This window comes from Notamacropus eugenii, chromosome 2 (genome assembly GCF_028372415.1).
Source record: "Notamacropus eugenii isolate mMacEug1 chromosome 2, mMacEug1.pri_v2, whole genome shotgun sequence".
Lineage (NCBI taxonomy): Eukaryota > Metazoa > Chordata > Mammalia > Diprotodontia > Macropodidae > Notamacropus > Notamacropus eugenii.
In genome coordinates, this window is record NC_092873.1 from 190,715,110 (window position 1) to 190,740,971 (window position 25,862).

The window sequence follows — 25,862 nt, forward strand, 5'->3', positions numbered from 1 at the left end:
TTTTAATTCAAGATGACAATTGTTTTAGTTACTTTGAAAGAGATTTTTTCCCCCTTTAACAGGCATCCTGTGTTTTGCTGTGAGACCTTCAGTAATTCCATATTGCTTATAAGACAAAGTACAAACTCCTTAGCCTTGTCCTCCGCAAACTAGCATCAACCTAGAGCACCTAAACAATGACCTTAAGTCCCATTATTACTATTCACATACTATGTTGTATGACAAATAGAATATTATCCAGTATGCATTTATTTAGGGCCTGCTTGGTGCTGGACACTATGCTAGGAACTGGGAGATAGAAAAACAAAAATGAAATGGGCCCTCTCCCTTAAGTAGTTTACATTCCATCAGAGGAAACAACATGTGTATATATAAGTACATATAAAAATATACAAAAGAAATATAAGATCAGAAAGGCTTCATAAAGAAGGCCAAATATGAGCTGAGTTCTGAAGGAAATTAAGGATTCTGACAAGTGATGAGGAAAGATTTCAAATATGGAGGCCAGCCAGCATGGAGGCATGGAGGAGACAAGAGACAGTAAGAAGGCCAGTTTGTCTGGACTTTAGAATATGGGAAGATATGAAGAGAGTAATATATAAGAAGGCTGGAAAGGTAATTTGGGGTCAAGTTACGAAGGACTTTGAAGAGCCAAAATAGAGCAATGTATATTTGTTCCTAAAGGCAAGCGGGAAACAAGGGAGGTTATTGAACAGGGGAATGACATGGTCAGACCTGTGGTTTGGGAGAAAAAAAAATCACTTCAGCACTTGTACAGAGGCTGGACTAGAATAAGAAAAGATTAGACACAGGGATATCAATTAGAAGGGCATTGTAATAGTCCAAGAGAACAGTGGATCTGAGAAGGGGGTCTTAACTTTCAAATCCCAAAAGTAATATAAGTTCCTTGAAGCTAAGTAGAAAGAAAAGGGAAACAGATGTAAGAAATGTTGTATAAGGAGAAATTATTTGAGAAGCAACTGGACATGTGAGATGATGACTGAGGAGGTTCAGTATAATGCTAAGATTACAAACCTGACTGATTAGAAGGATGGTAGTGTTGTCATGAAAAATAAAGAAATTAGAAGAAAGGTGTGTTTGGGGGAAAAATGAATTCTATTTTCAACATGTTAAGTATAAGATGCCTACAAGACATTCAGGTTTAAATGTGCAACAGAAAAGTATCAGTGTGAGAATGGAGCTCAGGAAAGAGATGAGATCTAGATACACAGATCCATGAATCATTTGCATATGGATGAAAATTAAACCCATGGGAGCTGATGAAGTCACCAAGTTATAGTGTGTAGAGAGAAAAGAGAGAAGGTCTGAGGACAGAGCCTTAGGGTTTACAAACAGTAAGAAGTTGTGATATGAATAATGAACCAGCAAAAGAGACTAAGAAGAAAGGTAAGAAAAGAGTCAGAGAGAGCAATGCTAGGAAAACCCAGAGAAAAGAGAGTATCCAGGAAGACAAAGAGGTCAACTGTGTATCAAATGCTGCACAAAATTAAAAAATATGGACTGAAAAAAAAGACATCACATTTGTCAGTTAAGAGAATCATTATTAACTTTAGAGGGACAAGTGAGGAGATTGAAAGTCAGAAAACAGAATTGAAAAATGAAAAAAAAAGCAGGATAGGCAACAAGTGAAGATAGTTTTTTTAGAAGTACGGTTATGAGGGGAAGGATATATAGGAAAAATAGCTTAAGTTGACGATAGGGTCTAGTGAGGGTTTAAAGATGAGGAAGACCTAAACATATTTATACAGAAGGAAATAAGAGAAAAAGATGGTCTGAAGAGTAAAGATTAAGAAGAGCTGATTATAGGGGCAATATGCTGAAAAAGATGGAAGGAAACAGGATCAAGGGTGCATGTAGAGTAACTGGCCTTGACAAAGAAAAGGGTCACCTATCAGAAGTGAACTTTCTGAGAGAAGGAGCCAAGGAATCAAGAATGTGAGGATAATATCCAGAAAAAGAGGGAACTCATAGTTAACGCTCTCTATTTTCTCATTACACTATGAAGCAAAGTCTTCTGTTGAAAACACAGAAGGAGGGACAGCTATGAGATTCTTGAGAAAAGTTCCATAACATCTTCTGTAGAGTAGGAAAGAGAATCAATTAGGGAGGTATAAACAGATTGCCTTATTGAAGGGAGATCCAGATGGGATTAGATAACATATATGTAAAGAATATATTTAGCTCAATATAATTAAATCCCACTTGTTTCTTGAACCTAACACTAAATCTCCCACTGCCACATTTGCTCAGGTCACCTCCATTCCTAGAGTACAATCCCTTTGCAACTGCACCCATTTTCTCCAAGAAGTCACTGTTCTGGAAAAGATTACTCTTTAGATTAATTTGTATATATTTATCTGCGTGCCTACTATGTTCTCTCCTACACCAATCTTCCAAATCCTAAAAAGAATAGAAGTTCCTTGAAGTTAGGGCTATTTTCTCTCCCTTTCCCACAGTATCTAGTATAATGACTTGAATATGACAGGCACTTAATAAATGTTTAAATTACTGAACTCAGCTGTCTAATCCTGATCTTGATGAACTGAGGAATGAGCACCAGTAGGGAAAGGCATGAATCAATCAACAAGGATCTTTCCATCCCAGATGGTACTACATGAGTACTCTCCATCTCATTCATTACTTTTGATAATAAACACTTACTCATCAATTGAAAAAGTTTGAGTGCATTTGGCTAGCTTATACTGACTAATGTATGTACATCAAATATAGTAAAATCATATCCACAATACCCTCCAAAAGTCAAAAGAATGATTCATGAGAAGACTACCTTCAACAGTCTTGGGCAAAACCTGAAGCAAACAACAGCTATTTTAAAAAATCACAAAAATTACAGCTATAAGCATATGTGCTTACAAACAAACCTACCAATTTAACAAAATTAACTAAAGTCAAAGAAATCCAAAGAAAAGACTGCAAATGAAGAGGGCAGGTAGTTTGTCAGAGAGGGAGAAGTGTATGAGCAAAAAAATCCCAGAAAATCAAACGTACCAGCAGCAGTAGTAATAGTTAAAGCAAGCATTTATACAGCGCTTCATATTTTGAAAGCATTTTACATATGTTATTTCACTTAACGTAGGGCACAATTATCAATACTTTCCAATGAACAAAAGCTCTTTCACATAAAAGAATACATTTAGATTCTGGTTGCTTTTTCCCAACGAAAGTATATACACCATGTGCTAAATCATTGTTTGTTGATAATACAGTTTGAATTCCTTTTACCGGATACAGTAATTGTTTCAGTTCAGATCTTGAGGATAGAAACAATGAGAACTCCATGTGTTTTCCTTTTTTGAAGTATTTTACTAATAATGAGCAACAATAACAGGAAGAACAGCAGTGATCAATATGTACTTTTAAAAACACATTACTGAATCATTTAATATAATAACTAATCTGACAAAATGAACAGCACTTACCAAGTCTCTGTGAAGCACCCAGTTTGCATGGAGGTAATGGATTCCATCAAGAATCTGGTAAAGCAGTGATTTAACCATCGACCTTGGCAACTGCATTGGTTTTTTATTTGCTTTTGAGGCCCGGTGAAACTTAATGATGTGCTAGAAATTTTGTAAAAGTTGCTTTAATTGTGTACAAACTTGGCAAAACAAAAATTTCCACACAATCCTATCCCCCACCCACATATATAAGAATAATTCAATTATTAAGACAAATTAAAATTCAATGCATATTGTGAAGAAACATAGGCTATTAAGAATTTCTACTAAAACAGGAACAAAAGCTGGTAAATCTTATCATGGATATTAAGAAAGAATTTAAACTAGAAGAGACACCCAAAAAACCATTCAATCCAGGAAGATTTTGTATTTTATTACAAGATGTCCCATCCAAAGCACCATTTTTAGATATGAGGAAAAATATATAGCAACGGTCCAAATACAAGCTGCTTCCATTCATAGTCTATGCCCTTAAAATGAGACAGTTTTGGTGATGTGAATTTATCCCCGACAGAGAAAATCAAGTTTCTCTCTGCTCTGTTACTATGGAAATAAAAACTCCCAGTTAACAAAAACAAAATCTTGCTTTTGTAGTGTCAATTAACAATGATAGCAAAAACATGCCTTACAACAAAATATATATTACATAGCTGATAGCCTTTAGCATATTATAATTTGCATTTTTTTGCCACGTAATTAATCACTCATCCCCAGTGGTTAATATTATAGTAAGTCACTGAGTCAGGCAGTTATGAAAGTCAATACCACTGATGTGCACATACACTGGAAGAGGAAAAACACATTCCTTATAGAAAGTCCTAGTGCTTTATTATAACAGCAGAAAACGTTAATTTAATTGATAATATTAGAAAATTATAGCTTATTCTACAGACTTAGACAAAATGTCACACAAATAGCTACACAAGTAATGTGAAATTTACAAGTCTCAGAAACCTTACTGGGGATGGGGAAACTGAATGGGTTTATTTATAAATGAAATGTGAAATAAAAGCAAATAACATCAATAAAACTTAAAAATGTAGTATAGATTTATAAAACATGGATAACAAAAAAACTTACATCACACCATTTATATTATAATTCAGTCTCATCATTAGACTTAACATCAGATTGTCAGATCCTTAAGCGCCAGAACCATTTTTGCCTTTCTTTGTATCCCAAGTACTAATACAGGGTCTGACACATGATAGGACTTAAAAAATGCTTCCTGACTGATTTGTCACCAGAACTCAATATTTCCATATTTAGTATCTTCACTTGTCACTTTTTTTTTAAAATCATCCAGTATTCTAGAGTACTTGAAAAAGTTAGGATATACTTTGGACAAGAAGTAGAACTTTTGACTTCTGTATTTTGTCATAAATATTAAATTTAATATAATAGAGAAATTTCAAAAAAGAGAAAAAAACTTGTAAATAAAATGCGAAGATGTGATATTTGCTAAACTTTAACTTGGGAAGTGAGCTATATGTGTATGCGTGTGTGTGTGTACGTGTGTGTACGTTATATATATATGTATATATGTATATATGTGTATATGTATATGTATATATGGATAGAACTGGCCCTGTGATCACCATAGAGAAATTTAAGAAGAGGAAATTTTCTCCATCAAAGTAACAGCACATTCTCAGCAACTTCTGAGTTTTAAAATCATTGCCTGGGGGCAATTAAGAAGTTATGTGATTTGTTCAAAATCAAACGCAGAAACACTAATTAAATCTGAACTACAGTATGTTTCCATAAAATAAACATAAATTTCAATTTTTTATCAGTAAGCTTATTAACTATCAGTAAGCTTATTAACTTTTTTAAAATGTTAATTATTTCTTAGACACGGCAAAATACAGTATTACATAAACAAAATAAGGTAATATTCAATTTTTTAAAAAAATAAATGATAATCAGTATTCTATGCAAATATATGCATATATATTCATGTGTGTACGCGCACGCGTGTGTGTGTGTGTTTGTGTGTAGTGTGTAAAATATATACATAAAATTTAACATTTAACAACAATAAACACAAAGACCAGAATTCTGATTCTACATATTAAACTACTTCTACCACATGTACAAATAAAATAATCCTACAGGGAAAAAAGTCTAAATATAATCAAGAAGTCTGAACTTACCCATAAATCATGTTCTGCATAATCAAATAGCAGCCAAACCTTTCTATCACTGTGAGAAAGGAACACCTTTTGTAACGCGATCACATTAGGGTGCTTCAATTCCCGTAAAAGCTGAAAAGAAAGTAGTAACATATGACTATCTCCATTGACCAAGAAGAAAGAATCATTTCTTAAGATTGTATTTAATGACAAGCTATCACCTAGGGAAAAAAAGATAATCCACTTATTTCATGTTCAGTTAACTGGAAGAGATACTCTCTATAACTTGAATTCACAAAAACTATTTTAGCTTATTAAAAATCATCAATGTTCATCAATCACCTTTTTTCCCAAATATTTGGACACTCTTTTCCCCTCTTTTTCACCACTTCCCCTCCTTTCTTTCACTCTCTCTCTCATGCACAATCCCTGAATCCAGGCAAAGTTCTGTCTCCTCTGTCACCTAACATAAGCTAGTTATATCAAAGGTAACCTTTTAAGCACAGAATTCTCCTTTAATGAGGACATCTAACATTATGAGAAAGGGAATAATGGGAGATGATAAAAGTAAAACTTTCTGGAAATTTTACATTAAGAACTAAAAAACTTACCACCACTAACATGTCACACCAAAAAAAAAAACATTAGAGGAACCTATAGCCTTTTCCACAATGAGTGAGAGTGGCCTTTTGTTTTTCATTGTGGCCACAATTCCAAAAAGCTTTTTGCTGAAGGCAATTTTCCCAATTTGCTTCATCAGATGCTCATTTGATACATTCAGGGGGAAAAAAGTATGTCATCTTTTCCTATTCAACATAAACCTGCTGTGGAATACAATTTATTTCATCCAGTATCTTAAATATCCATTATACAAGATACATCATACAGATTACAACCACTCTACATTTTAAATAGATGTAAGGTGCTGTGGCAGAAAAAATTGCTGTTGTTGCTGGTTGTCCTTCATTTTTGAAGAGGACTAATGAAATCACGGGTGATGTCTTAACTTATATGTGAATTGGATTTAAGTGAAGCAGAGTTGTATGAAGGCATCAGCCTTACTCTCTATTCCAGAGTCATCAAAGTTCAGTGGCAAGACAAGTCAGGACAACTGGCAATGGTCCAAGATACAGTGGATGACCTTGGCATCTCTGATGTCTGACCAAGTTCTAAGGGTGCCAAAGCACTTGCTTCAATTGCCTTTATGGTTATTGGAACAAACTGTTCTCAATCACCCATTCTGCTGAGGGAAGCATTCCCAATCTTGGACTAGACAGTGTCATAAATCGCAGATGACTAATAATTTCTATTTTGCTAGCCAAAGGCCACAAATTTTGTCTTCTTTTCTATTATATACATTTCTTGTCATTAAATCTGAAATGGATTATATACAATTCCATAATGTACTTGTCCTAAACTTTTATAAATTTGATTACAAATGCCATTTACATTTTGCATCATTTGGAAATTTCAATTAATATTGTCAACATTTATACAACTCTTTAAGATCTATAAAGCATTTTATCTACATTTTTAGGCAAGCTTCAAAACAATCCTGTGGAGAAAGGTCCTAAACATTTTACTATGTTTTTTAATAGAAAATTCAGCAGAAAGCTGTTAAGGGTTTTGCTCATGGTCATCTAATACATCCAAGTATTAGAAAGGTAGGAAACAAGGTCTTCCTAAATCCAAATCTAGAATTTTATCCACTATATCATGCTATCCCTCTAGGGAAGACTATTATATCATTTTAGCACAATGAAATGAAGGCAGATGACATGGCTATCACATTATGTGAATTATACAAAGCTTTGGATGACTGCTATTAAGATAAATAGGTGAAATTCAGAAAGATCTTTGGTGTAATAAATAGAATGCTGGATTTGGAGTGAGCAATACCTGAGTTCAAATTGTGCCTCAGTCACTTCCTACCTTTGTAACCTCAGGCAAATTACTTAACCTCTCTCAGTCTCAGTTTCCTCATCTGTAAAATGACATCAAAAAACACCTATCTCCCAAGACTGTTGTAAGAATCAAATGAGATATTGTAAATAATAGGCTTTGTGAACTCTAAACGAACCAAATATTATTTTGAAAGGTTAGAAAAGATGGACTGAATCTGAAAAGATTACAATGAATGGTTGGTTGGTGGTTGTCCTTCATTCTCGAAGAGGACCAAAATGACACCACCATGATAAAGTGAAATTTCAGTGTGTCTGACTGTGCCTGGTCACATCAATAAGAGCTTGGAATGCTCTACCACAAGATTGGGCACAGATAATTCATTTTAATATTTGGGGTGGATACTCCAAATTTCTGCATCCCATGTTTACTTTGTGCTGTCTGAATTCTGCTTTGTTCATAGAGCACAGCACCTTTTCTGATGTAGGCATGCCAGGCTGAGTGGTCCTGTACCAGTGTCTCCCATGCTGCACAATTAAATTCAAAGTTCTTGAGAGAGACCTTGAGAGTGTCCTTGTATTGCTTCTTCTGGCCACTATGTGATCACCTGCCCCATGTGACTTCTTCATAAAATAGTCTTTTGGGCAAGTGTACATTTTGCATTTGAACAGCGTGGCCAGCCCATTGGAGTTGTTCTCTCTGAAGCACAGTTTCAATGCTTGGCACTTCAGCTTGAGTAAGGACTTCAGTGTCTGCTACCTTATCCTGCTAGGTGATCCTCAGAATCTTCCTACGACAGTCCATCTCTATAATAATGAATAAGGAAAATACAAAACCCTCCAATAAGGTGCAAAAAATCAATTATACAAGAATAAGGTGGGGGGTAGAAGTAACTAGGCAAAAGTTAATGTAGAAAAAGACCTACTGGTTTATAGTAGTCTTTTACTCTCTAATCATCTTCTCTCTCCAGCCACCTTTCCACCAGGACTGGAGACAATGTCCTAGAGGTCTTAATTCTTTCAGTTCTGGAAAGTCTGTAACTCACAGGGCTGGAGACAGCCTAGATATAGGTCACTCCCTTGCCAGCTGCCTTGCATGTTCCATCTAAGCCTCAATCCTTCTCCCCTCTATTTCGGGGCCTAAAATACAAACAATACTTGCTACTGCAAAAATGTGTGTCAATCCACTTCCCTATACTTCCACTCATCATCCCTGTAAATAGCATGACACTGTAGTCAAAAATGGTAATATAATCCTGGACAAAAGTCATAGAAATATAGTGTCCAGGGCATGGGAACTAAGGTTTCACAACTCTCTCCTCTAGTCAGATGACAACTAGAACACTGTATTCGGGTGCAGATACCACCGTTTTAGGAAGGATACCAATATACTAGAGAGTATCCAGAAGAAGGCAACCAGATGAAAAAGGCCTTGAGATCACATCAACAAGGCAACTAGGTGGTTCATTAGATAAAATGAGAGACTTGAAGACAGTAAGACCAGAGTTCAAATTCTGCTTCATACCTGTGTTGACTGTGTGACCCTCAAGGGCAAGTCCCTTAAACTCACCCTCACTTTTCTCATGTGTAAAATAGGATAACAATAGGACCTGTTTTATACAAGGTTGTCATGAGGATAAAATGAGACAACTTACATAAAGTATTTTGCAAAAGTTAGTATTGTGGGTGGAGGGGCAGAGCCAAGATGGCAGAGTAAAAGGACTGTCCTGCAGAAGCTTCACCCCATGGCCCATAAAATACCTGTAAAAAATTACTCTAAACAAATTCCAGAGCAGCAGAAGTCACAAAACAACATAGTGAAAGAGATTTCCAGCCCAAGGCAGCCTGGAAGGCCAACAGGAAAGGTCTATCACACAAGGCACGGAGCAGAGCACAGCACGGCCTTGGCCAAACAGCACCAGTAGCAAAAGAACTTAAACAGGCCTCAGGGGTGGAATCCCTGTCAACAGCTGTGGTTCCCAGATTGCTCAACCCACAAACGCCAATGACAGCTTTACAGGTCAATGAGAAAGCTCTTTCATCTGGGGGAGAAGGGAATACGGTCTGGCCCTGTGGCAGCAGCAACTGCAGCAGCAGCCTCCATTTTTGGAGCCTTCAGCCTAAAGTCCCTGGGGGAATGGAGCAGCTGTTCTGGATCTCAGCCCTGAGTGGCAGCCATGGGGTGAGGAGTGCTGGCTGGCGTGGAGGAGCTAGTAGAGGCTCTGAAGAGGGAATTCTACACACAAATTCTGGGCAGAAAAGTTTGTGGTAGCTCCCAGACCAGAGTGCAAGTCAGGAGAGGAGTAAACTCCTCTCCTTTGATTGTGCCACCTTGGAGGAACTGAGTCAGGTCCCCAGAGTGTACTCTTCTCTTGACAAAGGACTCAAAAAGTCAAGTAACTGGCTGAGAAAATGCCCAAAAAAGGGAACAAAGACTACAGAAGTTTACTTTCTTGGTGAACAAGTATTTTCTTCCATCCTTTCTGATGAGGAAGAACAAAGAAAACCCTCAGAGGAAGGCATAAAAGTCAAGACTTCTGCATCCAAAACTTCCAAAGTAAATATGCAATGATTACAGATTATGGAAGAGCTCAAAAAGGATTTTGAAAATCAAGTAAGAGAATTGGAGGAAAAATTGGGAAGAAAAATGAGAGTGATGCAAGAAAATCATGAAAAGCGAGTCAACAACTTGCTAAAGGAGACCCAAAATAATGCTGAAGAAAATAACACCTTTAAAAATAGGTTAACTCAATTGGAAAAAGAGGCTCAAAAATCCAATGAGAAGAATGCTTTAAAAAGCAGAATTAGCCAAATGGAAAAGGAGGTTCAAAAGCTCACTGAAGAAAACGGTTCTTTAAAAATTACAATGGAGCAGATGGAAGCTAGTGACCTTATGAGAAACCAAGAAATTACAAAACAAAACCAAAAGAATGAAAAAATAGAAGATAATGTGAAATATCTCACTGGAAAAACAACTGACCTGGAAAATAGATTCAGGAGAAATAATTTAAAAATTATGGAACTATCTGAAAGCCATGACCAAAAAAAAGAGCCTAGACATCATCTTGCATGAAATTATCAAGGAAAACTGCCCTGATATTCTAGAATCAGAAGAAAAAATAAATATTGAAAGTCTCCACTGATCACCTCCTGAAAGAGATGCAAAAAGAGAAACTCCTAGGAATATTGTAGCCAAATTCCAGAGTTCCCAGGTCAAGGAGAAAATATTGCAAGCAGCTAAAAAGAAACAATTTGAGTACTGTGGAAATACAAATAGGATAACACAAGATCTAGCAGCTTCTACATTAAGGGATCAAAGGGCTTGGAATATGATATTCCAGAAGTCAAAAGAACTAGGATTTAAACCAAAAATCACCTACCCAGCAAAACTGAGTGTAATACTTCAGGGGAAAAAATAGTCATTCAGTGAAGTAGAGGATTTTCAAGCATTCTTGATGAAAAGACCACAGCTGAATAGAAAATCTGACTTTCAAACTCAAGAATCAAGAGAAGCAAGACAAGGTAAACAGGAAAGAAAAATCATAAGGGACTTACTAAAGCTGAACTATTTACATTCCTACATGGAAAGATAATATTTGTAATTCTTGAAACTTTTCTCAGTATTTGGGCAGTTGGAGGGATTATACACACATATATAGACAAAGGGCACTGGGTGAGTTGAATAGGAAGGGATGATATCTAAAAAAATAAAATTAAGGGGTGAGAAAGGAATATATTGGGAGGAGAAAGGGAGAAATGGAATGAGGCAAATTATCTCTCAAAGAAGAGACAATAAAAAGCTTTTCCAATGGAGGGGGAAAAGGGGTGAGGGGGAAAAAGTGAAGTTTACTCTCATCACATGTGGCTCAAGGAAGGAATAACATGCACACTCAATTTGGTATGAAAACCTATCTTACACTACAGGAAAGTAGGGGAGAAGGGGATAAGCAGGGTGGGGGGGATGATGGAAGGGAGGACAAATGGGAGGAGGGAGCAATTAGAAGTAAACACCCTTGGGGAGGGACAAGGTCAAAAGAGAGAATAGAATAAATGGGGGGCAGGATAGGATAGAGGGAAATATAGTTAGTCTTACACAACATGACTATTATGGAAATCTTTTGCAAAACTACACATATATAGCCTATATTGAATTGCTTACCTTCTCAGTGGGGATGGGTGGGGAGGGAGGAAGGGAGAGAAGTTGGAGCTCAAAGTTTTAGGAACGAATGTTGAGGACTGTTTTTGCATGCAACTGGGAATTAAGAAATACAGGTAATGGGGTATAGAAATCTATCTTGCCCTACAAAAAAAGAGAGAAGATGGGGATAAGGGAAGGGAGGGATGTCATAGAAGGGAGGGCAGATTAGGGGAAGGGGTAATAAGAACGCATGGTGTTTTGGGGTGGGGGGAGGAGAGACGGGGAGAAAATTTGGAACTCAAAATCTTGTGGAAATGAATGCTGAAAACTAAAAATAAACAACAAAAGTTAAAGTGTTATACAAATGCCAGGACTGATAATGATGATATTATGGTCATATGAGGTCTGGTTGAAAAGCTAGATATAATTATTCAGAAGAAGAAAATACTTGAAAAGACTATAAGAGCCGTCTTCAAATGTCTGCAGGAATGCAATGTGTCTGTTTTGTCTGCTTGTTCAAAATTTGGAGCAATGGATGGAAGTTGGAAAAAGCAGCAGATTAGATATAAGGAAAAAATTCCCATCATATTTAATTATGTTATTAATTGGTAAAGGAATGAGTGAATGCATACAAAATAATCTATTAAATGCTTCTTTTGAGCTAAGCATTGTACTGAGTTCCGGAAAAACAAACATAAAAAAGAAAGACCATCCATGAAATAAAGATAAGAGAGAGCTGGGAAAAGAAGACATGCTACCTAATCAAGAGCACATTACCATTTCCTCCTAAGTATTTAAAAAAAAAAATCTATTCCCTCAGATCAAAGAGGTATGTATGTACATATGTACATATGGATGACATAAGTGATCAGAGTGAGTCTGTTACATATCTCAAAAAGAGTGGTGCACATGGTATCTAATCCTAGGTGTGCTATAGCAAAGTTGAAGAAAGTGGGGGGATGGGGGGAGATACAGATGAATACAGACGAGTGAAAAAGTTTCACTCAGAATTCAATCTTCTAGAAAGAGCTGAACAAGCAAGCAACACTTGATTGACTATTTTTAAAATTCCTTATAGAGTCTTCCATTTTACTGCAAATTCAGTTATGATGTATCTAATCAAAAATGGTGACTTCTGGGCTGTAGGCCAAATTTAGTCCCAAGTTTTCTTTCATTTGACATGTGGCATGGTTACTAAGTATCTGCTAGCCACTCCTCTTCCCACCACTAAATTCCCCATTAAAGACACAGGCCCCCAAACCCAAAGGGATGGACGGCTTCAGTCATTTACACAGTTCCTGGCATGTCTTTTTGGGGGTATTAGTAGGGGTGAGGAGGATTAACAGTGTTAATGTTAAGAAAAATAAGAGGCTTAAGGAAGTTATGGCAGGACATTCTATGATACAGGAGAAAAGAACACAAATTTTCAGGAAATCAGGAAACCTAGGTCCTAAACCTGGTTGCTAATAACTTTGTCCTAAGTCACACACTCCAAGTCCTGGTTTCTGTGAGCCTTGGTATCTACGAAGTGATGTTAAGAACACCTACCCAAACCTATGAAATAAAATTTTAAAAGATAGTACTTTTTTCTTGGCATGCAATGCTATATAAAATAATAATTACTTAATTTAATCATAAACTTCCTGATGACATCTCCTATAAAATTTTTTAGCTATATAATTATTTAGCTTTTCTTGTATATTTTGTCTCTACAATTACATTATTAATTCTGCCCTGGGCTTTCTTCTCTATATATACTCTCAATGATCTCAGGAGCTCTCATGCATTTAACTATTTTTCTCTATGCAGAGAACAACATATCTAACCATGGTCTATCTCTCTGCTGAACTTCAGTCCCCATACCACCAATTGTTTGTGGGATATCTCTACCTGTGTATCTCAAATACCTCAAACTTGACATGACAAATACAGAAGTTGATATCTTTTTTCTTAAAATCATCATTCTTTCTAGCTGTGTCCCAGTTTCTTTCTAGGGAACTACCATCCTTCCAGTCACTCAGGTTTAGAAATTGAGAGTTAAAAGTCATTCTTAACTTTTCACTATTCCTCACTCCACTGCACATATGCAAAACAGTTGCAAAGTCAGTTAACAAGTATTAACAGTTACTGTGTTGCTGATATTGTAAGCACTGGGCCCACAAAGAAAGGCAAAAACATGGTCACTCATCCCAAGGACATCATATCCAAATGGAATGTAATGTCCAAATAACTATGCACAAATATGATATATATATGTAGTGTAAATGGAAAATAAAGTTAGGGGAAAATGACTATTGGGGTGAGGGGGAAAGACTTTTTAGTTTCTTGCACAAGGTAGGATTGAGATGAGTCTTAAAGGAAGCCAAGAAGCAAAGATGAAGACAGAGTGAGTGACAGGCATGAAAAAGTTAGTGTTAAGAAGTGGAGTCAGAAAATGATGTGTCATGTTAGAAGTCATGTGTCAAGCAGGCAATGTTGCTAGAACAAAAAGGGGAGTCAAGTGTAAGAACTCTGTCTGGGAAGGTAGGTAGGGTTTGTGAAGGGCTTTAAATGACAAACAATGGATTTTATATTTGATCCTGGAGGTAATCAGAAACCAGTGTAACAAATATATACAAAATAACCTATCTCCAGAATAAAAAAGCAAATAGCCAACAGAGGGAAGCACTAGAACGAAGAGAGTTGGGGGGGAGGGGTATACGATGGGGGGCATTCCATAGAACATGGAATTTTAGGTGGAAGAGGGAGCTTGAAACAAATGGTCTCAATTTTTCTGTAAAAATCTCAGCTGAGAGAGTTGGGGTAGGCAAAGCAATGGGAGGTTTGAGGAGGAATGAAAAGATTTGGAAGTCTATGTGGAGAATGGGATACTGAGTTGATAAGGGAGGTATAATAAGATTGCCTCGCAGCAGAGAGAACCCAGTTGAGATTGTATAACATAAATTTGTAGTGAATCTGATCAGAAAAGCTGCACGATCTCCTCCTCCACCTTAAGTAGTATGTGTTAAGGAGAGAAGGCTACAAATGGTGGCAGTGATCAAAGGCTAATGCTTGACTGGGCATAATTGTTGGTATGATAACGGGGCCAGGGACTCAAGAGAAGAGGACAAAGTAGAGGTGAAATGGTTCACACAGGAATAAAAGTGGAAAATAGGAAAGAGTGGCTAGAGCAGGGGAGATGGCCTGGGAGAGAACTGAGGAGTCAAGGGACTGAAGGTCATGGTGTGGACAAAAAGTAGGGTTTTGCCAATATTATGAATTGATAAAGAGATCTGGAAATTCCTGAACGAGGAAGTGGTACATTTATAGATTATGGAAAGATCAGGGACATCTTTCCAAGTGGTTGAATTCAGTAGAGGAGTAGCTCCCAAGAGGTGAGAGGTGAGTAGGTTGAGAAAGCGAATGATTAGTGTGCTTGAGGAAGTATTAATATGCACGCTGAAGTATTTTAGTATGAAGACAGGAGCTGAAGAGGGGAGAAAAACTATGAGCCAAGTACTGAACTCACTGAAGAAGGAAGGGAGGTTTTTTAACACTTTTATGTCTTGTTGAACTCTGCTCATTTCCAGGGAAAATATCTGGCCTGAGCTTCTGTCTTTTTATGTCCTTCTGTTTTCACAGCTCAGCCTAGGGGCCTGGAAGGTTTTGGTGGTTCAAAGGTGATGTGTGTTCACTGCCCTCCTGGTCTGAGGTCTGCAAATCCCTGATTCAGATTTTGTTCTGTTGCTTTGTGTGTAAACTGCTGCTGGATTCAGTCACAATTAGCCCACTGGAAAGTTCAGTATGTTCAGAGCAACTTAACTTTAAAGGCTCCCCCTTTAGTTTGGGCTTCTTGCCCTGGTTATTCCACTACAGTTTGGGGTAAGAATGAGGGGGCAGGGAGGGTCTAAAGGCTAGAAATGAGTCTACAACTCTCCCTTCACTCTACTCCCACTCCTGATCTCAGAGCCACACCTGCTTCTGAAACTTATTCCTTGCTCCATACACAGCCTCTCTTGACTGTTCCTCTCCAACCTGGAACCATGACCTGAAACTAGGGGATGGCGACCTGCCAGTGGGTACCTCTTCTTGCTCTCATCACCAGTTTAGAGGTCCACTGAGATCGTTTTCTGGCCTAGTGCCTGATGTTTCTAGTTCTGCTGAACATTCTCAGCATCCTTACCATTCCTGGGCACTAGAATGTTCCTTACCACCACCACTACTGCTGCCTCCAATGCTCTTATGCTTCATTCCTGGCTAGCCCCTACTCCAGTGTTTGCAGACCTCTCTATTAGTCTTCCTAAGCTCTCCAAGACTGGGAAAATGACTCACTGTGATTTTCCTTGGCTTTCAAAATCAAAATCTACTCCACTTTCTAGGTTGTGCCAGGGGACATGTGCTCAGTGAGCTGGGCAAAATGTTGACTTTCTATTACCACCTTGACTCTACCTCCCCTACTGTACCAGTGATGTCTTTTGAATAGCCATGAATCTTGCTGGAAATATAACCTTACTATCTATAGGAAATCCCTCTTCCATTTAGACTTTGCCTACAATTGCCTCCAAAAAAGTGCTGAACATCTTTGTGAATAAATGTAAACTCACATGTGCTAAGGGAGCTCATTTTGATTCTGAATAGCTCTGACTGTAAGTAAGGTTATTCTTACAAGACAAAATTTGCCCCTTTTCAACTTTCATCTGTTGTTCTAGTTATATAACTATGATTACAAAGATATTGCCTTCTAGAGAAGACAACTTGTATGAAATCATCTATTCTATCAACATATTTTTTTCAAGTACACATTTCAAAAATATTTTCAAAGATTTTACTAAGACAAAAAGGATAAATCAGTGAGAACTGTTGTTCTCATTTGCCTTTTTTGAGGTATTACTGTCATCTATCAATTTCCCCTGTTTTTCTTACTCTGAGATTCCTAATAAACCAATCTCTCCATGCTTCTCAGTAATATAAAATAAAATAAAAATCTACACATTATCCCATTTAGGGTAAATAGCAGAAGATGCATCTAGCATGGAGGGAATACATTCAGAACTTTCTGGGAGACAAGCAGTTTACTCTAGGATGAGTAAGAAAGCATCAGTAAGAAAAGCTAGAAATAGCTGCAAACTGAACTGACTGTTCTATGATAACATTGGTAAAATATGATTAGAAAAATTCAATTTACATGTCTAATGTCAGTACAGAGGTTTCAAACAATCTTTTGTGTCCAGTTGTTGCTATATGAAGTATTTCTGAAAAATTCAGCTGCTTCTATTTAAAGGAAAACTACCATTGGACTAAAAACCTCAACTAGGAAATCAGATAGCCAAACAGATCCTAAGTAGTATAACTAAAATAACTGCAAGTATGAAATCTGAAAATTTTAATGTGTGCTCAACACCAAGACGAAATAATTCTTCTGGTTTTATAAGAGACAAAAACATGCTGCTCTCTGAAGAAGCTGAAAGATTCACAAGTACTTCTATTTGGTGAGGTATTTCAAATGTACCTGAACAAACAAAAAGTTAAAATATTTTCTATTATGAAGCAACATTCATCTTTATCTTAGTTCATTGAATAATACTCTCTGCTATAAAATCATTCTAAAATGAATCAATTTGCCAAGGCAATAATATTGCATGTATGTAGATGCCAGAGATTCAAGGTTTTTTGTCACATTCATCTACTGGGACCTCTCCCATATTCCCCAAATGCACAGCTTCCAGAATAATACGTACACTTTCAAGTTTGACCTATTTTTCTGTCAGATTGAGTCTTAATCTGTACTCTATACTGTGTACTATAATTAACATGAATGTGAAAGAAGAAAAAGGGAGATGATGAGTACAAAAATATGTGGCTTCTTGGTCACAGAAAAAGAATTAGCTATTTAGTTCCCAATATTAGAAAAAAGCAGATACTATTCCTTTAATAAATTATTGCCTTCTAGTTCTTTACCAGATATATTTTTGTAATGAGGTAAATAGCCAACTCTGACACTGCACAAATGACTCAGACACTCCCCTCCCCCAAAATATCCCTTAACTATAGAAGAGAAAGAGAGCCACTTACTTTGAACAGTTGCAATACAAAATTAAGAAACTGGGAAACACACCAAAGGGACTAATGTTTAGGTGACTACTTTGTATATGGAAATGATAAGTTATTTTTAAGATTGATTTATTTGAAAAGATTTAAGTACTAGTAATAAAATAAACAATATGGAAAGGTGGGTGGTACAGTAGATAGAGCACTTGACCTGGAGTCAGGAAGACTCAAGTTCAAATCTGGCCTTACACAATTACTATCTGTGTGACTCTGGACTTAACCCTATTTGCCTCATTTTCCTCATCTGTAAAATGAGCTGGAGAAGGAAATGGAAAACTACTCCAGTATCTTTGCCAAGAAAACCCCAAATGAGGTTACAAAGAGTTGGACACAACTGAAAACCAAACAACCACAATAAAATAAAAATTCCTGTGCCACATAAAAGAAAAGTTGTGTATGTATGTATGTATGTATGTATGTATGTATGTATGTATGTATGTATATATAACAAATTTCCTTCAATTTGACAAACATTTAGAAAGTACCTGTGTATTAGACATTATGTTAGGAACTGTAGTTATGCAAAAAATAAAAACAATCCCTTCCCTCAAGGTGCTTACCAGGCGGATAAAACACCCACAGAGAGGTAAAGATGAGGTAATTTCAAGGCAGAGAGGAAACTAACAACTGGAGAAAGCAGGAAAGGCTTCCAGTGGAAGATTTTATCTGAGATGAGACTTGAAGGAAGCTAGAAATTATAAAATGTAGAGGTGAGGAAAGAATCCATTCCAGGTATATTTTTGAGACAGGAAACAACATGTGGAGCTCTAGAAACTACCACTTTGGCTAAAACTGAGAATATAGAAAAGGGAATAACATGAAGAGTATTGAAAGATACTCTTCTATCCAATGACACAGGATTCCTTGCACAAAACACTAAATTTCCTGACTCTGAGTGTTCTCACTGGCCAGTTGTTCCCCATGCTTTGAACTGTCTCCCTCATCTCCAAATCTTGGCTTCCTCCAAATCTTAGCTCAAGCCTCACCTTCTCCAAAAAGCCTTTCCCAGTGCTCCTTAATCTTAGTGCCTTGCCTCTGAGGTTATTTTCAATTTATCCTGTATATATTTGGTTGAACATAGTTGTTTGCATATTGTCTCCCCCATCAAACTGTGAGCTCCCTGAGGAAAACTATTTTTTACCTTTCTTTGTACCCCAGTGCTTAGTATAATGCTGGGCACATAGCAAGTACTTAATAAGTAGGTGTGACTGACTTGCTGATTTGGAGTCAGGTTGTGGAAGTCTTTGAATGTGACAATGAGTTTGTATTTTATCTTACAAGACAGTAGGGAACCACTAGAAATTTTTGAGCGAAGGACTAACACATTAAGATAATAGACTTAGAAATAAATTATGTGGAGGATAGACTGAAGAGGTGAGAGACTTTAGGCAATGAGACCAATAATAAAGCCACTGTAATAGTTCAGGAGAAATGATGAGCTTCTTAACAAGTTCTGAAGGTACAGAAGATAGTATTAACATGCTTCCCCCCATACCCTTTTTTCTTACTCTACTATGAAATAAACAGTATAGCCCAAACATTTCAACATTTAACATTCTGTGGACTTTAACATTACCTATCTCATACACATTTATTCTACATGATGTCACCCAAGTACAAGTAAGCTTTGATCATTTCCAAAGAGAAGTCAAACATACTGTAAATTCGGCACAACCCATACCTGTAGCAACAGTTCCTGAGATGGATACTCAAGACACGATCCCTAACAGAAGCCTAAAAAAGAACATGCAATAAACATTCATGCTTCTCAGCCTTTCCCAAGGACACCTAAATTTATTTGAAAGCGTCTGCTTGAAGGCTATCTTATCCAATCAATAGCCTGTACTTCATACTAGACTATATACAAGACAGTAGGTAGAAAATCTCACAAAAAGAACATACCTGGATTTTGGCAAGGTATTTGAAAGTTCTCGCATATCATGCTTGTAGAAAAGACAGCTAATTATGGGCTAGATGAAAGCAGAGTTATACTTAGTGTATTCAGAACTAGTTTAAAAACATTCGCCCTCACTCAGGTCCATATTTTTGTCAAAGACTTAGGTAAGGACAGACAGTGTGTTTATAAAATTTCTAGATGACAGAATGAAAAAGGACAGCTAAATACACTACATTACAAATTTAATACATAGTGTAGTACTGTGGGGAAAAAAATACTAGAAAAATACTAGAGATTTGAAATTAGAAAACTGCAAAGTATCAATTTAGTCACTTATCTCCCATGCAGTTTTGAGTCTCAACTTTTTTTTCTTTAAAATTAAAGTACTGGACTAGAGAGAGGACTTCTATGGACCCATCTGGTTAGCCTTGACAGGCTAAAACAGTGGGCCAAATCTAAGATGACAAAATTTCCAGGGACAAAATGGAAACAATATACTTGAGTTCTAGCAACTGAGCCACCAAGCTGCCTCCACTCATGCATATACACAACTAAAATTAATATTTATGCTTTACTGGACCATTTTCAGAAAACCTCCTCTTCTGAGCAAAGAAAACAAAGGAAAGTTCCATTAATTTTCAAAGTATAAAATGAAACATTTTAAAACAAAATAAATAGATATAGACTCAAAATAATCTGTAAGTTTCTTTGAATGAGGAAATGTTTAATATTAAATAAGACATAATTGCAATGTGATTGGGAAAGAGCTTAAAACAGAATGCTCAAGTGATCTTTAAATTTCAGAACAGTGAACTTAAAATTGAACATTTATATACAAACAATATGAAATGAAAATAATTTGGGGGCATATCATGTCATTTCAGTCACATTTGTAAATTTTCAGCAGGTGGCACATACACATACCTACACGTACACACACAACACACAGGGGCTAATAAATGCTACCCACTGCTGATGATGGGTAAAGAGGAATCAGAGACCCTTGAGGAGGATAGGCCAAGAGGATACAAGCTCCTTCCCTTAGAGAAAAAGGACAGCACCAAGGAGCCAAAAATTTATATCAATGCAGATGGAAAATTTTGTTTCCTCTCTGTAATAATGCATAGAAATGCTTCCAATTAGCACAAAAATCTAATTATCTATCAGTAAAAACAAATCTACTAACAAAACTTCACATGAATTAAGCAACATCTTTATGTGAGGTCAAAAAAAAATCCTGTAATCTTTTAGTTAATAAATCCTAAAATATTTCCAAAACACTGAGTACAATATTAAAAGAATATTGTACCACTCAATCATTATTTTATGCTAATACACTAAAATAATAAGTAAAAGACAAATAAATTAAGGTTATGAAAAACAGTTTAAAATACCTGAGCTTTTCATACACTATTATTTATTATATCCAGCGAAGTACATATAAAGAAAAGAAAATAACAGCAATTTGTTCATAAAAACAGTAAGCATGGTGATATTTTTATATTTCATTTTTATATTTCATTTTCATTTCAAGAATGCTGAAGAAAGAAGAAAAAAACAATATCCAATTCCTTAAATAATTAGTATCCTCACAGAAATAATGTCACCAACATTGAATTCTACTTTTAAACCCTTCATTACACTCAAAAATAATCACACTAAGCTACTGGGTTATTTAATCAGTTATACTGCATAAGATTCTCAAGCATAACCTTCATGATTGATTGTAACTCCTAAAAACAAAATGAGAGAATACCTGATCTGGCATAGGTTTTTCCCATTTCAATTCATGAAGCATTTTTTTATGCATCTACTATATACAACTTCTACATATAATACCAAGTTTTTAGACAAAAAGACCCCCAAACCAGATTCCTGAACGGACCTCTAAGCTGAAACTGATGTCTCCCAAGTCAAGTAATCACAGAGAGCACAAGCCTTTCAGTACCATACGGAGGTAGAACCAGGTAGCCACAGACAAAAACAAAATAGTCCCTGCCCTCAAGGAACTTATATTCTGTTTGAATAGAAATGAGTAAATGCTATAAGGAAGAAAATACTAACAACTGTATGGGATGGGGGAATAATTAAATAAAACTTTTTACAGAAGGTAGCATCTGGACTGAACCTTGAAGGAAAATAAGAACTTCAATAAGAAGGGGGTATATTCCAGGCAAACTCCTCTTAATTCTTGTGTCTTCCCTCTGTTAATAATTTCTAATTTATCCTGCGCATAGTTTGTGGCATACATGTTTTCATTAGTTGTATCCCTCATTAGATGATAAAAACCTGGAGGGCAGGACTATCTTTTGTCTCTTTTTGTATCCCCAAAGTTTAGCACATAGTAGGTGCTTAATAAAGGTGTACTGACTGATTAAACTGTATGAAAGTACAGAACCTAGAGATGGAATTCTGAATTCCAGGAAATAGACTAATTTGGCTGAAATGATATTTCTAGGAAACAATTTGAAATGATACAAGAAAGAGTATGTATGTTCTCTGACTCAAAGAGTAACAGCTGAATGATCCATATCTATTTATTCAGCCCTAATCTCTCTCCTGAACTCTACTCTACAATCCCCAACTATCTCTTAGACATCTCTAAGTTGATGTCCCATGGGCATTACAAGCTTAACATATCCAAAAGCAGAAATCGTTTTTCCCAAAAATTTCTCCCTATTTCCAAGGGTCTCTTTTGCTGCGGAGAACATCACAATCCTCCCACTTACCTAAATCCATAATCTCAGTAACATACTCAACTATTCATTTAGCATTTATGCTTCCCATACAATTTGTTCTAAAGTCTTGTCATTTCTGTCTTCTCATATCTCATATTTTTCCATTCACATTGTCAGATCCTATTTACAGATAGTCATCATCTCATGGCAGGATTACTGAATTTACCTTCTAACTGGTTTCCCCGTCTTAAGTCTCTCCCTACTCCATATCATCCTCTACTCAGTTTCCAAAGTAATATTCCTAAAGCACAGGTTTGATCATTTGATTCAGTCCTTTACTCAAAGAAATTTAATGTTCTCAATTACCTCCAGGATCAAATATAAAATCTTCTTTTAAAAGCCTTCACAACCCTTTATCTTTCCAATCTTCTTAACATTTACACTCTATTTCTACACTACAACTTAATGACACTCAGATGTCGCTGAGGGTAAGATTTGGCAACTAACAGTATATACATCATGGGATGAAGGAAAGGGAAGAGTCAAGAACAACAAAAGTGGCCAATATCGGAGACCAGAACAGCTGTTTCATCATTAGAGTTTGGGAAAGTTGAACAAGGTAGATTTGGGGGTGAGACAATTAGTCCCATTTTGAACTTTTTTTTTGTATTTTAGATGCCAAAGGAACATCCAGGTGGAAATGTCAAATTAAAGGTTGACAAAACAGAACTGGAAATCAAGAGATAGACAAGAAAGCAATTAACACAGTAATAACTAATCTATGGTATCTGATGTGGTCACCAAGGACAAACCTAAAAAGAAAGACCAGGACAGAACCTTTGAGTCATATCCACGTTTAATGGTCAGAAAATGAATAACGATACAATAAAGGAATCTAAGAAGAAAACCTCAGATTTGTAGGAGGTAAAAGATATGGAGGAAGGCAGGCACATGGAGCACCAGACCTGGAGTGAAGATAGATATAGACTGAATTTATGGCCTCAACACCAATATTTTCCATATGGGTAACCATGAGCAAGTCACTTAACCTATCTGAGTTTCAGTTTCCTCATGTATAAAATGAAGATGATAACAACTGTAGTATTTACCTCATGAGTTTGTTGTGAGGATCAATAAGGGATATAAATGTCAATTATTATTGTTCTTACTATCACTTATTATTATAAGATAAAAAAAGCAATTTCACAAAAGCTAAGGGATGAAAAAATTCAGAAGGAGGTACAGTGTGTCACAAGCTAAAGAGAACTCAATAAGAAGAATAGAGAAAAAATTAAGGATTATGGGATGACTTCCTCCCAAAGAACAGTGATGGTAAAGGAAGGAACAGGAGCTCAGATTTTAGTGTTAGCATCAAAGCCAGGAGACCTTGGAGAGTACAGTGGTAGAGTCAGAAATCATATTGCAAGTGGGAAAGTGGGGCAGTGAATACAGACAATTTTCTTTAACAAAGTAAAAATTTACATGAAACCGGGGAAAAATAAAATACTTAGTACATTTTTTAAAAAGTATAAATGACTACAAAAAATTCAAAAGGATGACAAAGTCAGGTTTTAAAAGGATGGTAAGAGATAGGCAAAACTGTAGGCTGTACAGAAAGTAGGATAAGGGAAGATGAAAGAAAGGGAATAAGCACAGAGGCAATCTCCCAGAGGACATAAGATCTAAGACTTAAACAGAGAGGTTAGACTTGGCAGGCAGAACAACTACCTTCTTTTTTTGAGAGAGAGATGGTAGTAAAGGAGAAGTAAATAAGAACAGACATGTTCTGTCTGTAGGGGTTCCAAGGTGTAGAGTTATAAAGAAAATGAAGCTCACAAAAAAAAAAAAAAATTGCATCAATTTTCTCAAGAAAGAGGGAAGATCCTCTATTGAGAAGGAGGTAGGATATGACAGAAAATTTAATATAGCTCTTGTGAGGAATGTATTAGAGAGTAAATGAGGAAAAAATAAAACATACCTATATAGTACCAGGGGTCTGGTTAATATTAGATAACATCAAGCTGAAGTTAATACAATCAACACTAGTTGTGAAACATTTTTCAATCTCCACTCAGACTCTATCACTTCATTCTCCAGAGGTGGATAGAATTTTCCATCATGAATCTTTTGGAATTGTCTTGGATCACTATATGGCTGAGAAGAGGTAAGTTAATCATCACACAATGCTGCCATTACTATGTAAAAGTTTCTCCTGGTTCTGCTCACTACTCTTTGTATCAGTTCATATAAGTGAAAGAGATTTTTTTAAAAGAGCAAAAAAAATTTATTTTAAAAACTTAAGAGCACTAGAGGGAAAAATGGGAAAAGAAATGAGAGTTATCTAAGAAAGTTATGAAGACAGGTAACAGAGGTACAAAATCTTATCAGAGAAAATAAATCCTTTACATTATAATTAGCCAAACAGAAGTTAATGACATCATGAGATATAAATAATAAAAAAGTAAAAAGAGAGGGTAAGGACAGAGAAGAAAGGTACTAAATCTCCTTAAAAAGAAAAATGTTAGCTGCTTTGAGGGCAGAGAATGGTTCCAGAACTTAGCTTCAGAAACAGTAAGCTCTTAAAAAAAGCACTCTGACTGTTGCTGAGAAAGGAAACAGAACGACCTTGAAACCAGTAAGCTACCACAAAAATTCCATGAATTGAGTGACAAAAATGTAAGTAAATCTTAAAGGTGGTTTACTAACTAACAGTAGCAGAGAGAAGGACTAGAAGTAAGGTTCAATATTAGAGGGAAGGGGAGAGATTGGCCCAGTGAGGGAGGAAGAATGGAAGGCAGAAAACAAAACATGGGAATACAGGAGAAGATAGCCAGAGATATAGCATCTTCTGGAGGGAGTCACATTTCTAAGAGTACAGAAAGATTAAAAGAACAATGACTAGGATAAAGTGAAATCTGTTAAGACACCAAGGTGGAACAGGCAATAAGGCAAGAATTCCTCCAGATTCAATCCCTGGGGAGCCAGAACTAAAACCCATTCAACCAAAGTACAGTGCTGGTGATAGAGGCCTTCAGAGTTAGAAAGAACTCTTTCTAATAAGAATAATAGTTCATCATTATATAGCATTTTAAGGTATGCAAGTATTTTACATACATGTTCGCCATAATTATTTTATGGAATATTTTCCCCTTAGAAATGACAAGAAAGGAAATTCAGGCTTTCACCTGAATAAGTTTCTTTTACTGTCACCTACTTAGCTACCATTCAGGTTGTTGTTGTGTTTGTCCTTCGTTCTCAAAGAGGACCATGACATCAGATAATGACTGTAGAGGACTGTGGAGGGCTGTGCAAGGTCACCAGCCTCACTTTCTTCTCCTGAGCCATCTGGGTCCAGTGGCCTGATATTCATCAGGACAACTGGAGATGGCCCAGGATGCAATGTGAGACCCTGACCCTTTCAGGGTAAGGTTTTATCACATTCTCACATACACCCATTCAATAAATAGTCTTCTCCAAGTTACTCAAGAGATGGCCCCTTTAATTAAAAAAAAAAAAAATCAAACTG

The 25,862-nt window shown here is 36.4% G+C and overlaps 1 protein-coding gene across 5 annotated transcripts in view; it reads right to left on the reverse strand.

The window, feature by feature from the left end:
* The window catches only part of CDK19 (cyclin dependent kinase 19), a 214,425-nt gene that overhangs the window by 82,834 nt on the left and 105,729 nt on the right, over nt 1-25,862 (reverse strand). For 4 of the 5 annotated variants that reach the window (XM_072643048.1, XM_072643046.1, XM_072643049.1 and 1 more), the window contains 2 exons: nt 5,657-5,767; nt 3,462-3,602 (listed from right to left, as the gene is read on the reverse strand). In XM_072643048.1, coding sequence (XP_072499149.1) covers nt 3,462-3,602; nt 5,657-5,767 — 252 coding nt within the window. Of the gene's footprint in view, nt 1-3,461; nt 3,603-5,656; nt 5,768-8,010; nt 9,918-25,862 lie in introns of those variants that run through there. The other variant, XM_072643047.1, reaches the window with a different exon arrangement.